The sequence below is a fragment of the Lepidothrix coronata genome, unplaced genomic scaffold (genome assembly GCF_001604755.1).
Source record: "Lepidothrix coronata isolate B3197 unplaced genomic scaffold, Lepidothrix_coronata-1.0 Scaffold39, whole genome shotgun sequence".
Taxonomy (NCBI): Eukaryota; Metazoa; Chordata; class Aves; order Passeriformes; family Pipridae; genus Lepidothrix; species Lepidothrix coronata.
In genome coordinates, this window is record NW_016690219.1 from 2,535,747 (window position 1) to 2,551,184 (window position 15,438).

At 44.3% G+C, this 15,438-nt stretch overlaps 1 protein-coding gene across 2 annotated transcripts in view; it reads left to right on the forward strand.

Annotated features, from left to right (window-relative positions):
* The window catches only part of KLHL29 (kelch like family member 29), a 394,362-nt gene that overhangs the window by 343,320 nt on the left and 35,604 nt on the right, over window positions 1–15,438 (forward strand). For both annotated transcript variants that reach the window (XM_017813094.1, XM_017813096.1), the window contains 2 exons: window positions 12,329–12,527; window positions 15,183–15,365. In XM_017813094.1, coding sequence (XP_017668583.1) covers window positions 12,329–12,527; window positions 15,183–15,365 — 382 coding nt within the window. The remainder of the gene's footprint in view (window positions 1–12,328; window positions 12,528–15,182; window positions 15,366–15,438) is intronic.

Consider the following 15,438-nt stretch of genomic DNA (forward strand, 5'->3'; position numbering starts at 1 on the left):
AATCCACTGCGCAGGCTCGAAGGGTTAATGACCTTTCCCAAAATCTTCGCTCGCGAAGACTGGCCATTATTTATTATTATTTATTAGAGTCATCCTTTCCTCAATCATCTGAGCTATGCAGTCTGCTCTTGACTAAAAAAGCCGAGTCTGTTACTTTGCCTAGCACTAGATGGAATCTAGAAGCAATGACTGTTTGGAGGCTGATGATTGTCCTTGGGACCAGAAGACATCCCTGGCGATATCTAAAAACCTGTTACTTGCCTCCAGTGCAGCTCTTGCAAGCCACCTTTTGCAGGTAGTGAACTGTGGTCTGAACCCCAAACCTCTCCATTTGGAAGTCTGTTTTCCACACAGACCACAGAAGGGGAAAGTTGTTTTCCTCCTTTCCACTTCAGAGGCCAGATTTGCTTCTGTTGGTCCCCAGTCACAGTTATGTCTGGTTTAAGGATGACAGCCCAGTTGCTTATGGACCAGACTGGGACTCAGGGAGACACTTGGCCACATGTTGTTGCTGTCCCACATCATAACAGTCTGGACCTTCTTGATTTAAATGGGAATTCAAGCACCTAAATGTGCAGTGGGATGTTAAATGTGTAATTGGATGTGATCCAGAGCAGTTGCACATCCAAACTTCATCTCTACAGTGGGAGAAACAGGAATTCCTGCCCTCCCCGGGCTGCTGGATGAGGATAAGGGCATTAAGGACACTGCATACTAGGCCAAGCTCTGCTGCCCATGCTGCTCCACCAGCTCATCCCTGGTCTCTGCCAGCATCCTGCAGCCCCCAGGACTGGTTCCTGCCCTGTGTGAGCAGGGAATGTGGCTCAGCAGGGCAATCCCATCCTGGGGACTTGCCACACTCTCTGATCACATCCTCCATGTGCCAGCAATGCCATTTAGTATTGCTCAATATTATTATTATTGCCTAACACATTTGCACAGTATCTTTGATTTATTGAAATTGTCCCCTCTTTGTCTCTTGTTGGCCTCGAAAAACACACTGTTTTACAGTGTATTTCCCTGATTGCCTAAAGTTTGATGGCAGCAGTCAGCTCTGTGCCACTCTGAACTTAATGGGACCTTGGGGATTATTCCCAGGGGTCGGAGTTCAGGACCCCTGCGGCAGGAGCCTGTCTGCCTGGTGTCAACAGAAGGTGTCACTCACCAGGTGGTCTGGGTTACATTCTCAAAACTGCGGTTTTAAATATTTCCTTCTGCGCCTTGCTGAAGCAATGTTGGGAATTTGGGTTTTTAAGTGGTGTTTTTTCTTGCTGTCACCACCACTATCCCTCTTCCCTTCATGTTGCAATTCAGCTGGTGTTCTGTGGTTTTTTATTCCCAAGTTTCCTTCCCCTCTGTCCAGGTTCTGCAGTGCTTTTGTAGTTTATGATGGCAGTTTTATTTGCTTCTCCAAATTTCTCTGTGGTGCTTTAGTTTCATGCATTCATTTACAAGGGCTTTTAATTTTTAATTTGTATTTATCCAGATATAAGGGTCTTGAATAAATTAGTATAAAAGATACCAAACAGATAATTATTTTCCTGCCCAATCCTGCCACTAAACTAGTATATTTAGATAGTAGCTCTCACTTTTCTTAGTACTCTGTGCACTGCTTGATCTATTATAAAGCTCTTAGTTAAATAGGTTCTTATTTTCTAAAAGTAAGAGTTCACACTTACCATGAAAAGTACCATCTTTACAATAATGACTTTTACATTTTCAGAGCCTAGGAACAAATGGCTTCCATGGTGGATAGAAAGGAAGATAAACCTAAATAACCTTATTTCTGATAAAGATGATGATGAGTGAAAATTTGTGCTTGGTGTGCAGCAAGGCCCACCATGCCAGGAAGTGCCCACGCTCCTATGAGATGCACAGTCTGCTGAGAACTCTGCAGGGCTGGGTGACTGTGGTAATACTGAACATGGGATGGACCTTCTTGCAGGAGCTGTGCATGGATATTTTTATTTTATTCCCAGTTTGGAGATAGATTCTATGAGCTGTCTTTAAACTCTTTGGGATGGAGGACACTAGGACTGTTGGGAGGGTTGATGAATGAATTGCATTATGAATTGCACCATGAATTGCAGCAATCCGAAGACATCACTCCAGCTGTACTGTGCTCCTCAGGTGACCAGTCTGGCAGTGCTGGCAGTTAAATCCTTCAGAGCATGGATTTCCAAGGCCCCCACTTTCTTTGTTTCTCCCCATTTCCCTTTGCCTTGACAGGCAAGGCTCTATTGTCAACATTTTTATTTTCAATAGCCCCAATGGCAGGTGACTAAAATGACTCTTCGGCACCTTCTTCCAAGTTCTGCATTGGTGATTCTCCCAAAGGTGGAGGTCTGGCACAAACAGGGAAAGGTCTGTGCTCTTCATCTCACCTGCACGTCCATCTTCCCTGGCAAAGCCTGGCAGGGGCTTGCTCAGCAGAGACATCCCCACAGAGGTGCTTCTCTCTGACTCAGCACCCTCTGCCCCAGGGCAGCTGCAGCCCTCCAGAACTCCTTGTGCTGTAATGACTTTGTGTCACTCTGCAGTGCAGGCTGACGCCTGGGGACAGTAAATCTCACCACTCATGTTCCCCCTCACCGCAGCCTCATGCCGTGATCTTACAACAACTTATCCTTCACTGCCTCCCCTCCTGTCCGATCCCCTGCTGAAAGCCTCTGGGAAGGAGATTTTCAGCAGAGCCTCCCGTTCTCCTGGAAGGGCACTGACTTTGCTGTCTACCTGCTCTTCTCTGCCTTTCTAAAAGCTTTTCTTCAGGTGTCTTAATTGATTCTGCTTTTGTAAATTCTTTCCCCACCAGGCTGGAGGGCAGTGACAGGGAAGGAACCAGGATTTTTTTGCAATGCAAGTTGAAAAGCTGCTCCCTGACTGATGTTTAATTGTGCACATTGTGCTGTACGAACAGTGCTTATTCAAGTGTGCTGTGGGATTATGAAAGAGCACCCGAGCCTTGTTACAAAGAGAGAATATCAGTGCTTTAAGGGTTACTGATCCTCTGCATAATACAAAGGGGCAGTTCAGAGAGTGAAGGGTTAAGCTAGGATTTGGTAAATAGCTATTCCCCCAGTGTGTTTGAGCAGTGCCCTGGCTCATATGGTAACATTTATGGAGCTGTTCTAGTGCTGGTGGTAGTGCAATTGTGTAAAATGAGTCTGACCAAAAGAAGCAGCCTGTGATGTGAGGTCAGAACTAGTCAGTAATTTCCTGTACCAGTGAACACAGAGCTCTGGTTGTAGGAGTCCTCCTGATTGCTGTCACTGAGTGGAAAGCCTGAAGCTGACTGACACATCTGGGAAAGCTGAATCTACTCTTTTTTTTTCCATTTATTTCTCTTCCTGACTGATGGACAAGATCGTAGGGTTTATCCTAACAGTTTATCCCTTTGATAAGCTTGTTACAACTCCAGCAAACTCATGCAAAAAATATTGCATAATGGAGGCTTTACTGTCTGAAACCAGTATGGTCTGAGCCACCCAAACAAGGAAAGATTTCTGCCAGGCCCCACACAGTCTTCACCTGAGCACATCCCCCTGCTCTCTGCATGGCCTTGGGCAGGTTGTTTCACCTTTTTACCCCCATTTCTTACACTATAAGCTGGAGAGAAGTGATGCCTCCCATGTGAGCTGCTGGGAGGATCCAGTGGATAATGAACCATATTGCCCACAGGTACTGACGGCTGCCAGAGCTCTGCAGAGCTGCAGTCATGCCCAGCATCTGTGGAGGATAGGAAAGGTGTGAACTTGCTGGATGTATAGCAATTTGCTGCCTGTCCAAAGCGCGGATGTACCAAAGCTCATTGGAAACTTTCCCACCTTCTGCTCCGAGTCCAAAGTTGTATCTGTTTCCTCCGATATAAAAAACAGAGGAAATAGTTATTAATCATAGAAAGCCTAGGAAAACAAGTCTCCCCATTGCATGTAGCTTCCCTCTCACCCTGAGGAGGGACAAGAAATGAGGAGAGGGCAAACATTTCAACAAGTTGCCCAGAGTAGTGCTCGGAGAGAGACAGGTACTGCAGCAATGAGTGACGCACAAGAGGCTCAGCTGAATGGCAGTCACCTTTTGTTGCACTCTGCAAGGATATAATCATGTGCCCTTTTTCCAAACCCTATTTAAAATCATAGTGTCCAGCAGCAAAATGAAATGTCTCCACCATAAAAGCATTAACAAGCTTTCTATGAACTTGTGTCCTCAGAGGCAGATTTATCTAAATGGCATCTTCATGGTGCCTGAGAATCAGAGATGCATAGACAAATTTGAGGTAATTTAGAGAAGAGCAACACAAATGATTAAAAGACTGAAGGAACTGATGTGAGAAAAAAAAAGATTAAAAGATGTGAATATGCATGACTTGGCCTAATGACAGCTAAAGAGGGATAAACGTGTACAAGTGTTTGAAGCCCCAAGGAGAGGAGCTGCCTGGAAGGATGCAAGGGTTGTAAGAACAGTAAGGACCACTGGGATGAATTTGAGACTTGGCAAATTAGTCTAACACTGAGCAAACACAAAGCCCACCTGCAAGCCCTGTGTCTGTCAGTGAGGGTAAGGAAAAGTGGTGGAGAGAAGGAGAAGAGGATTTATGTCAAAAATGCTACAAATGCCCATGAGCTATATTTTGGCAGTGACAGAGAGTGGCAGTTCGAAGGCAAGATGCTACAGAGGAAAAAGGGTTGGTAACCCTGAAAGAGCAGATGGGACATCCCCTATTTCACAGGCACATTTTAAAGACCCTCCAAAATTATGTGGAAGAGCTGCTTGCTTCAAGAAAATGGAGAATCTGAGAGGTAACTGACAACTCCAGCTCTACTCTGTGATGACAAGGAGGTAATGAGAGAAGCTGATATGCAATACCAGCATGTACAAATTATTTAGTTCATCATAATAAGAAATTAATTGATCGATCAATGTACTTAAGAGCATTAAGTTTCTGGAAAGAGTGTTGGAATAAATATGAAAAAGGATGCTTCCAAGGGAGCCTAAGTGAATTAGGCACTAACACTCTCTAACAGCTCAATTAGGCTTCTTTGAAAAGCCCACACTACTCTGGTGCTTTGAAATCCATTTGTGGGAAGAGCAGACAAATTCAGAAAGATGCCATAATGAAAGTACAAGAAGCTTCAATTTCCCTGAAAGTGAAAAACGCAAGGGATGAGCAGTAACCCCTGTGATTTCCCAGGGATGGGCGGCTCAAAGAGCTCCGATTTAAATGAAGCTTTTGCAGACACACTCAGCTCCTGTACGGGCTTACAGAGGGAAAAGAAAAGGCAGCAGCAGGAATGGAATCAGTGCAGGAACATGCCCTTAGCTATGGATTGGAGGAAAAAGTTGCATTAAATAAAAGAGAGGATGCAGGTGAGATTAGCAGTTCCTGAAATTCCCTCCTGACTAAACTTTTAAGTTTTTTTTTAAGGGATACTCTTGACAGAAAATCTACCGAATTATTTCTCTGAAGTTTTAATTGGTTTGAGGAGTTCCCTTGTCTTCCAGTCTGCTCAGTCTCTTCATTTGTGGCTTTTCCAACACATTTTCCTGTTTTTTACAAAATCTTTCTCTGCTGTTGCTGAAGCAACGGACTCTCAAAGACCCACATCTGCAAGCAGCTCCTCACACATGCTCCCTTGCTTTTGCCTGTTGCTGCACGTGGCCCTAGTGCTCAGGACCAACCTCCAGATACACAACCATTTTACATCATAAGCAAGAAGCGTTTTGGAGAGTTACTGCACATGGATTTTGTGCCAGTGTGTTGTGGGGATGGAGGTATCGGGAGTTTGCTTGGTTCTGTGAAGCACATGAGAAGCTTCAGCCATTTGGTTGGTGGCAGAGTGCTTTTAGGATGCATCTGTGTGCTAACAGGTGTTTGAGTAGGTGACTGCCCATAAACAAAAGAAACACCGCTCACCTCTAGTGCCCTTTGGGGGAGCTTTGTGGGGTTATTTCATAGACTTTAGTCAGCAAGCTAGAGAATGCATGGCAAGAGTGAGGGTTTTTTAATCCTTAGTATCAGGCAAATTCCAAGTATGATGGATCAGTGATTTATCTTCCTGTGTATTTGAAAACCTCTCATCGTATTACTGCTGCAAACCGTTCAGAGAGAAGGGGACGGGCACTGATGACATTACAGTGTTTAGTCAGCTGTGCTGCCATAAACGTGTCATGTTGAAACCTGATTTCAGGAAGACAGTGGGGCTGCTCTTTCCTTCTTGCTAGGCATGAGATTTATGCACGTGGCATCCTGCCACCGAGCCACCAGCTGAACCCAGTGCCTGCGAACCAGATTTTCTGCCACATGTTTATCTCATGATATTATGAGGCTGTCGGCTGACAGGCTACCAAGCCTTTGGGTTTAATCTGGAGGCAGCATTGCAATTCCAAGGAGTCAATATGGGTGATTAGTGAATACTCCAAGCGTACCAGAAAGCTTAGTTGGGCTTGGATATGACCTTGGGTGTAGGAATGTGCTGGAGGTTACTGGAAACACAATGTGTTTTTTAATACCCAGGGGTTAGATGTATCAAAGTAAGTACCCCCATTACCAAGTAGCAGAGTAGTGTCAGGAAAATCTAGCCAAAAAAGGCATATTTGTGAGAATGGCAAAGCAGTGCACCAACAGCTTTGGTTTCCCCAAACCTCAGTTGATTAGAGCATGGTGCTAATAATGCCAAGGTCATGGGTGTGCAGACCATTCACTTGCGAGGTGGACTCGATGATCCTTGTGGGTCCCTTCCAACAGAATACTCTGTTCCCTGTTGGGCTTACACTTGCAAGCTTGGAGCCAGCAATATTTTGAATATCAGGTTGGGTAACCTGCAGGGGAAGCCTGGGCTGGGCTGGAGATGGTTGTAGGGAGGGACCACTCATGTCACCACTCCAGTGTGTCGGCGTGCGTGGCCACCACCTCACAGCTCCCTGGGTGGTTCATTTCCTGGCTGCAGGGTAGGCTTCAAAGACTCACATCTGCCATTTGGAGGGTGGTTTTTAATTAATGTGTGCTGCACTCAGTTGAAAGAGTTTAATGCAGTGGGAACTGGTTCTGCTTCAGATCTGTCCCTGGTGGCTTCCTTCATCTAAGGAGGTTCTTGCTTCAGCCCTAACACTGGGATGGTGCATGACGTGGGTCAAGTCTGAACCAAGGGTTTATGTAAGATGACATAAATCTCCTTCAGGGCTCTCGAATGAATCAAATATGTTCCTACTTCATAATGTTTTTAAAAACTCTTGCAATTATGCAATAAAGAGCAGTTCATTGGAGCAAAACCCTATCATAATTTGGGTAATCTACCTTCTGTATTTGTATTTCTAGCTGAAGCCTGTTTCTTTAGAAGCAGATAGCACAAAAGGGTCCTTTGTAAGGAGAATGGTAAACTAGAGAGACAGATGAGTTATAAGGCATAAGGGAAACATTATTTTAACCTCTTTGGGCATTACTTCAAAAATGTTAAAAATCTTGAGAGCTTTCCAGTAGAAAATTTAAGGAGCAGGAAATATGATTCTGTAGCAGTAAACATACTTCCTGTAAAAACTATTTGTATATTGTTATGGCCCAAGTCTATGCAGGAACACAATGAGAGTCCTTCTGGAGAATGCTTGTGAGGATTTTACTGGATTAGGGTATAAAACACTCTAAGAGAATAAAAGATTATTTTTAATGTGATAGTGAAGTGGGTTTTTTAACTGAGACTGTGAAGATACCAGAACAAAGCCCACTTGCAAGCAAGCATTCATAATACTGATGTAATCAGTAGGAGAAAAAATGCCATAAAAAGTTTAGCAAAGTAAATGTCTTCACTCAAACTACCAGCCAGGAATAAAAAAAGGCATTAGAGTGTTTTGTAATCTCATTTGCTAAAGCGCTGGCCTGCCTACTGAGATGGGAGTAATTTATGTATTATTGGGGAAAGGCTTGAAAGGGTCAACTTTAAGGTATAGCTAATCATGTTGGTCATATATTTTTCTGAGTCAGTGCTGACCCAATGGTAACACTTAGTCTTCCTCATGGTATGATCACAACCTTCTGAGCACAGTACCTAGGACAAATGGACGCAAAGATTCCTGTCAGAGGCGGGAATTAATAACCCTCCAATTTGGAGTGGCTGCTGGTTGTAGGCATCTCCATGTGGCATGGTCTGAGGCACATCCTGAGGAACACACTCCCTGTCTTAGGAGCTGATGGCCCAGAAGGGGACATTCTCTGGTTCCCCTGGTGTGTGATGGATCCTTTCAGCTCAGATTGCTCTGAGGACTGTGTTAAGTGTGTTGACTAAGTCTCTATTAATTATAACAGGAGTTTACGTATGTCTGGCTGACAAGTAAATACTTGCTTGTATGAACCCATTTAGGTGTCTGAATCTAAAGCTGAATCTCTCCCCAAAAATGTTTAGGTAATTGCGTAAAGATGAGATCTCCTAAGATTTTTCCCTCCTTGTTTTTTATGAAACACTTGTGATTGCAGGCTGGTGGAAGATCCTGCTTTCTCTTCAGCCACTGCAATCAGTATCAGTGAAACATGTGCCTTGAAGCAGGCCAGATATTATCTCTTAGAAGTCTCTGCTCTACTGTGTCTGCAGTGACTATCTACAAAGACTTTGCTTATGTGGCAGTAGTGCCCTGACTCCTGCAGAATCACCCCAGACATGCACATGGTATCCGGCAGCATCACCACTCAACAGGGGGTTTATGGACCAGAGCAGCTCCCTTCACCCAACAGGAGCTGTGCTGAGGTTCATGTCACCTGAAAAAACAGTCCTGACAGCATTCAAACACTTTCCTAGCATTTTAAACAATAAATTCATTAGATTTTTGCATAATGGTGCCCATTCTCAAGGAGCTGAGCTATGGTCTCTCATGTTTATGAGCTGATAACTCGTAACTGTAGTCCAGAAGGGGCATTAATATTCTCTACTTCATGCTGGCATGTGATGCAGGCTGTAGAGCAGTCGTGAATGGTTTCCAAGAAAGACCTGAGAAGTATTTCTACTTGTCCAGACAGCACCTGCAGCCGAGCAGGGAGAAGAAAACATTCTGGGGGTTACAGGCACAAACCACAACTCCAGGGACTCAAGTTTCCTGTCTGCTGAATTTGGCAATTTGCCATGCACAGGTATTCTGCTGCTTTAATAATAACTGGTAACGTCAGTAGGTGCAGTAGATATTTCATAGCTGTATAAGGAACAACGGAAGGACAAGAGAGAATGGAGAGCAAATAACTGATGGTAAGGAGGTTGAAATGCTTTATGGTGCTTATTCCAATCTTAAATGAAAAGGATAATAGCAACAGGATATTTAGTACAATCATAGCTAACGGAGCTAGGAAGCCTTCGTAAGGGAGAATCTGAAAGAAAAAGGCAGCTGATTGCCTAAATCACTTGAATATTCTTAAATCAGTGAGGCTAAATGAAATTCACCCTTGACTATAGTGCTTAAAAGAGCTGTGCAAAAAGACAGTGCTTTATAAAAGCGTCTCTTGTCTTCTGGAGACGCTGCGATGGTTCATACTCCTCAAATCCCTTGGTGAAAAACACTGCAATTCTATGTACCCTCAATGCTCTCAGCGCCAAGCCCGAGTCGTGACTGCGTGTGGTCGTGCACACACACACACACAGCGCCAGCTTTTTGTAGCTGTTTGAGTAAAGGAAAGAATAAGAGTGAAAAGTGACATCGGTTTTGATATCTGACATCAACTTTCAAGCTGATGAAAGGGAGCAACATGTTCTAATTATTATTCCCCTTCAAAATAAGCCACGAGCTCAGACAAAAGAAGAGAGAAAGGAGGGGGGGAATCCAGGAGAGAAACAGAATCACATTTTCTCACTTATCTAATTAAAGCAAGGTAGGTGAGCAAGAGGGAGAGCTCACTGTGCTCAGGCAGCAGTGATGCCCCATTTATTCAGGGAAGGGTGGGAAGTGGAGGTGGTAACTCCACTGGGCCCATGGGAATTGTCCCATCTCTCTCAGTGGGGAGCTGTTTTCCCAATGCTAATTCACACTCCACTTCAGGACATGGTGGTGCCTGTTGAACCCCATGTCCTAATTTAGTGGCACAACCGTTGGCGCTGGTGTTTTGTATTGGTTTGTGTTGTGTCTGCTTCCAGTGCAGACCAACCTCAGGAGTGTCAGGGGCAGCTCCAGCGTGTCCCACCACACCAAGGGAAGGTGCTGGCTCTTCTGTACACTCCATGTGTTTTCAAACTCTATTTAAACTGCCCTTTAGTGACTCATACTACTTCCTGATCAGCCTGTAGTGGGAATTAACCTCCCCTGTGGGGTTGTCTTGCTCATCCCTGGTTGTACCCTCTCTCCGCATTATTCCTCTGTCCCGACGCCACGTTTCATCTTGGCTTCAATGTAAGGTTAAACGCCCCCAACCTTCTTAAAAAAAGCACTTCTTGAAGTCAGAGCTTTGCCACCCACTGCCATATGTCCACTGCTCCCTCTCCTACATGGTACCGTTTAATGACATTAAGATATCTGCAGCCAAGTGCCTGACATTTGTGACTCCAGGGAAGGAGCAGCCGTTGTATCTCCTAGAAAGCACCTCAGAAATGGATTCAGCAAGGGAAAAGAGAGGAGTGTCTTCTTTTACAGTTCAAGGTTGATGAAATGATCTCAAGCCCTACTTGGCCCTGTGCCACTCTGGAGTTAAGAGCGAGGAGTCACGAACTTACTACTCACAGGCGTGGTTTTTTTCCAGATGAGGAGCACTGTCATTTTACTGCTCCTTTTGCATCACCGAACAACATTTTTATCCCAAACAACTGCAGAATGACCAGGCATCAACTCTTCAGGCCCTACCTAAAATTACCAGCCCCTGTGTTGAGGAGAGCTGATAAAAAGGGCACTGAGAGTCAGCCTGAGACCTCAGTCATCTTCCTGGTCCCACAGCCCCACAGGTACATGTGGGGCTCAGCTCCCCACAGGTCACTGCATCTTTGCTTTGACTGAGCTTGCACCAGGCTGATGTGACTCTCCAGCAGGAGAGCAGTGTGAGTTGGGAGTAGATACCCTTTGTTTTCCTTCTAAATTACGCCTATTTCTTCAGTTTGGGTGGGGAAAGGTGAAGCCCTGAAAGTGGTCACGGGTGTCACTGCATCCTCCACCTGTTGGCCAGCCCATTATCTGGTTCAGTCCATACCACTGCCTTCCCATCTCACTGTACCCTTGCTCCATTCCCGTCCCTGCTCTTGCTCCTGCTCCTGCTCCTACTGTGACTTGGCTCTCACATGCTGCAGGGACAGGCATACTGCTGAAAAAGAAAGTGAGAGCCAAGTAGCTTCTGGAAGACCAGAGGCATCTGCAGTCCAACAGATGCTGCTGGCGCCCAGTGTTTCTTGGGACCAGTCTCGTGGACCTCAGGAATATTTATTCGCATCCTGGCCTCAATCCCAGTTGGGATCTTTGGATGCTTCCACTGTATGAATATTTATTACAACAGATGATTATCTTTTCTTGCTGCGCACCCTCTAGTTTGCATCCTGTTTGTGTGCCTTGCTTCTCCATGTTTTCCCATTGCTCTGCTTTTCACTGTGTTGTCGTGCTGAGTTGTGATACGCCCAAATATATAAAAAGAATAATCTGGGGATGGACTCCTGGTTTTTTGATTGCAGTTTTCTCTCTTGGGATTTTGCTCTCCATTAAACCATGTTTGGTGACAGACAGCTTCATTTGCTCAGGTGTCCTTTACCCTCTGAAGTTTAATGTATTTGTTTAGAAGATGAAACTTACTGTCAGTATTTCTATAGCACCCTCTGGAGTCAGACTTCCACAAAAGCTAGAGCTACATTATTTGCTTCACCAACAATAAAGCCTATTAATTAAAAGATTTTTAGCAAATTGGTTGATATTATTTAATTGTTGAAATCCATCCTGGTTACTGACTTTTGTCTCACATTTTTAGTGCCAGAAAAGAGTTGTTTTGAGGCTTTATTACAGTGCAACAACCACACTCACATTTCAAAGTTAATTCAGATAACTGGAATGCTTACTCCATGCTGGCAGTGCACAAGGTGTTATATTCAGCCTGAGTTCAGAATGAGCTTTTATTTCCAAAAATCCATCCATACAGTGCTGTATAACAGGAGTTGCCACCTTTTGAAGATTATTTTCAGTCTTTGGGACCAAACCCAGCCTGGGCTGGGAAGCACTGAGGGCTCTGTTGTCTCTGTCTCACCTGGTCATTAGGCAGGGCTTGTGTGCAGCATTTATGGCAAGTGTCTTTCCAGATTGGATGACGGGATGGTTTACAGGGAAGGAGGTGGAAATGCCAAGTGACTGAACTCTGACATGAAGGCTGCAGTGTGTCACTATTTTTCCCCCCTCACAGTACGCTGCGGAGCTGTTGGCAGTGGTGCGCCTCCCCTTCATCCATCCCAGCTATCTGCTGAACGTTGTTGACAATGAGGAGTTGATAAAGTCCTCGGAGGCTTGCCGGGATCTGGTGAACGAAGCCAAGCGTTATCACATGCTGCCACACGCCCGACAAGAGATGCAGACGCCGAGGACCCGGCCCAGGCTCTCTGCAGGTAAAGCAAATCTTCCTTCAACAGCACCAGCTCCCTGGTCCAGTGTTTCCTGAACATGGTCAGGACATGCCCTTGGATGGGGGACAGATCTCGGCTCCTTTTCTTGTCTCGTTCTCAGGATCTGGTGATATTTGAAGCTCAGTTTTCCATTTCTACTTTCCTCAGGCATTTAGAAAGCCTCCCCCAGTGGGTGGACATGGGTGTTTAGATGTACACTCCTGAAATAGGATTTAAAAGGAGCCTAATTTTTAGGAATGATTGTCTTTGGCAGAGACATGACATTCCTTTGCTGTCCTGAAAGTGAGCCCCTTGCCCTCTGTGCCTCAGTTTCTCCAGCTGCAAAAATGGTTTAATAATTTGCTTCTTTGCCATTGAACCTCTTGTGGGGAGGTTCTGACTAATATTCATCTCACAGCTTCACTTTCACAGCCCTTTGTAAATATAATATTTTTATATGGTGGAGCTCACAGTACCAGTTCAGGTTGTTTCGTGCCTCCAAAACAAATGGATCATACATGACATACTCCCTTTTAAAAATCCAGCAGCTATGGAGATCTGACTCTTTTTAAGAAGTTTTTCACCCAAGGAACATATGAATTTTCCTTTTTGGAAAAATGCATGGAATAAACCTAAGTGCCCAACTTGCCAGCCCAGCCCATATTGTGGTGATGAGAGAAATAGCCTAAATATTTGTTTAACAGAAAGTGCAAATACCATGTAGGAAAACTGCATCCAAGAAGGGGTCAGATGGAACAGGTGAATTGTTTTAACATGCTGCCTGTATTTCTGCCTCCCATAAGTGCAATCACAAAGCCAGACAAAACTTTCTGTCACTGCCACTAATGCTAATGTGGCACGGAGATGGCATATCAAACCACGGCATTTGCAGCTTCGGGAGGCTGCCTCATCAAGACACCTTTCACAAGGACGAAGTGTAGAGGACTTTCAATAACAATCTACCCTAAAAAGTCTTTCATTGAAGACGACTAATGGTGTGATGTTTGAAGGGATTTTTGAAAAGTGCTTATTTTATGTATATAAAATTGTAGGTGTAATGTGATCCATTTCCAGAAGCTTGTTGATGAGGGAAAAGTGATTCTCTCAGGGTAAGAGAGGGTGATTATAGTTTTTTAGGTCAGAGTCTAATTATATAGAATCATGTTATTTTGCATATCAGCGGCATTCATGGAGGCACAAAGGATCTCTAAACACCCTTTGTGGACTCGCTGCAGCATGTCACATGCCCTCTCGAGGTCATTGATTATAATCAAGTTATGTCTTGCACAGGTGATTAGATTTTCTGGTATGGCGCAAAAATAATGATCTCTTGTTACCGAGAAATATTTATTTAAAACTGTACAGCACTTTATCTTAATAACTTCTAAGAGAGTAACCTTGCTTGAATGACACAAATATATTTTTTGAAAATGCTAATGAAGAGTGACGATAATCCATTACTCTGCAGACGCATTCCTCTCCGCTGCAGCTCCTCATCTCTCTTGCTGGCAATCTCCCTTCTGCCCTGCACCTGTGCACACTTGTCTCTGGGCTGGGCACTGTAACACATCACAGCAATTGCTCCAGCCACAAGACAAGCTCTCAAAATGACGATTCCTTCCAGCTTGTGGCCTCATGGTCCTGCTTCTGAGCCCACCTCTCCTGGAAACAAATTGCACAGGGGCTTATAATTTCTGCAGGAAGATTTTTAACACTTCTGCTAAATGCTAAGTCCAAACTATCTCCAGCACTTAATTCTTGGATGGAGCCAGAAAACATCCCAGGATTAAACTGTGACCCATCTCTCTGGGGATGAGTCTAGAGAAGAGTCTGGAGTAAGCAGAGATCAGATATGACTCGACTCTGGCTGTGAAGTGGAAATAAAACCTTTAAGATATGGAGTGCAAAAGTTTTGCATTTGGCTAGCTGGACACCCTGCATCTTATGGGCTTGGGGGAGCTGTTCAAGCACAGATAAAGCTCAGTTACAAACTGTATTAGGGCAGGGGCTACCTACATCACATTTCCAAGCACCAGGTAGATTATGACCATGATACATGGCTTGAGCACATCTTATCTGTGTCTGGAAAATCTTTCTCCAGGTAAAGCAAAAAAAATCAAAAAATGGCCCACAAGAAAAATATATGTCAATAGAGCACATGCAGTGAAAATATCAGGATGAATATGCATAACCATAGCCTAAACCTTCTCCAGACATTAACTTTTTTTTTTCTTCAGGCCAAAGTCCAGACATTTTCTGGATACAAACTCCAAAGCTATCACAATCCCTGACAAAAGTCCCATTTTCTTCAGTGGAAGATGAATTTGCTACATGCAGGTCTCACTCAAATACTGTTGAAGTGAATGGATATCTTTACATGGAACTGCCTATTTATTTCTTCCCCCTCAAGTTTTGCCCAGATGGCATTCTTCCTCCCTACTTCTCCCAAGAGTGTTCAGAGTGTTGTTCCTCACCCACTGCTCCCCCTACACACACATTCCTGTTTTTTCTCACCCTTCTTGGATTGATTGCAGACTCTAAAACAGATTTATATATGATACATTAAAATTACACTGACTGATTAATATTTTTGATAGGTTCCTGCCTGTTTGAGAGATGCCACTTTTTTATAATATTTTTTTCTTACTTGAATCCCAGGTGTAGCTGAGGTAATAGTCTTAGTTGGGGGTCGCCAGATGATTGGCATGAATCAACGTGCTTTAACAGCAGTGACTTGCTTAAATCCTCAAAACAACAAGTGGTACCCATTGGCCAGCCTGCCCTTCTATGATCGAGAGTTTTTCAGCGTGGTCAGCGCTGGGGACAACATCTATCTCTCAGGTAAGCAGCAGATTTCATAGAAACACAAAATCACAGAAGGGTTTGGGTTGGAAGAGACCTTTGAAGGTCATCT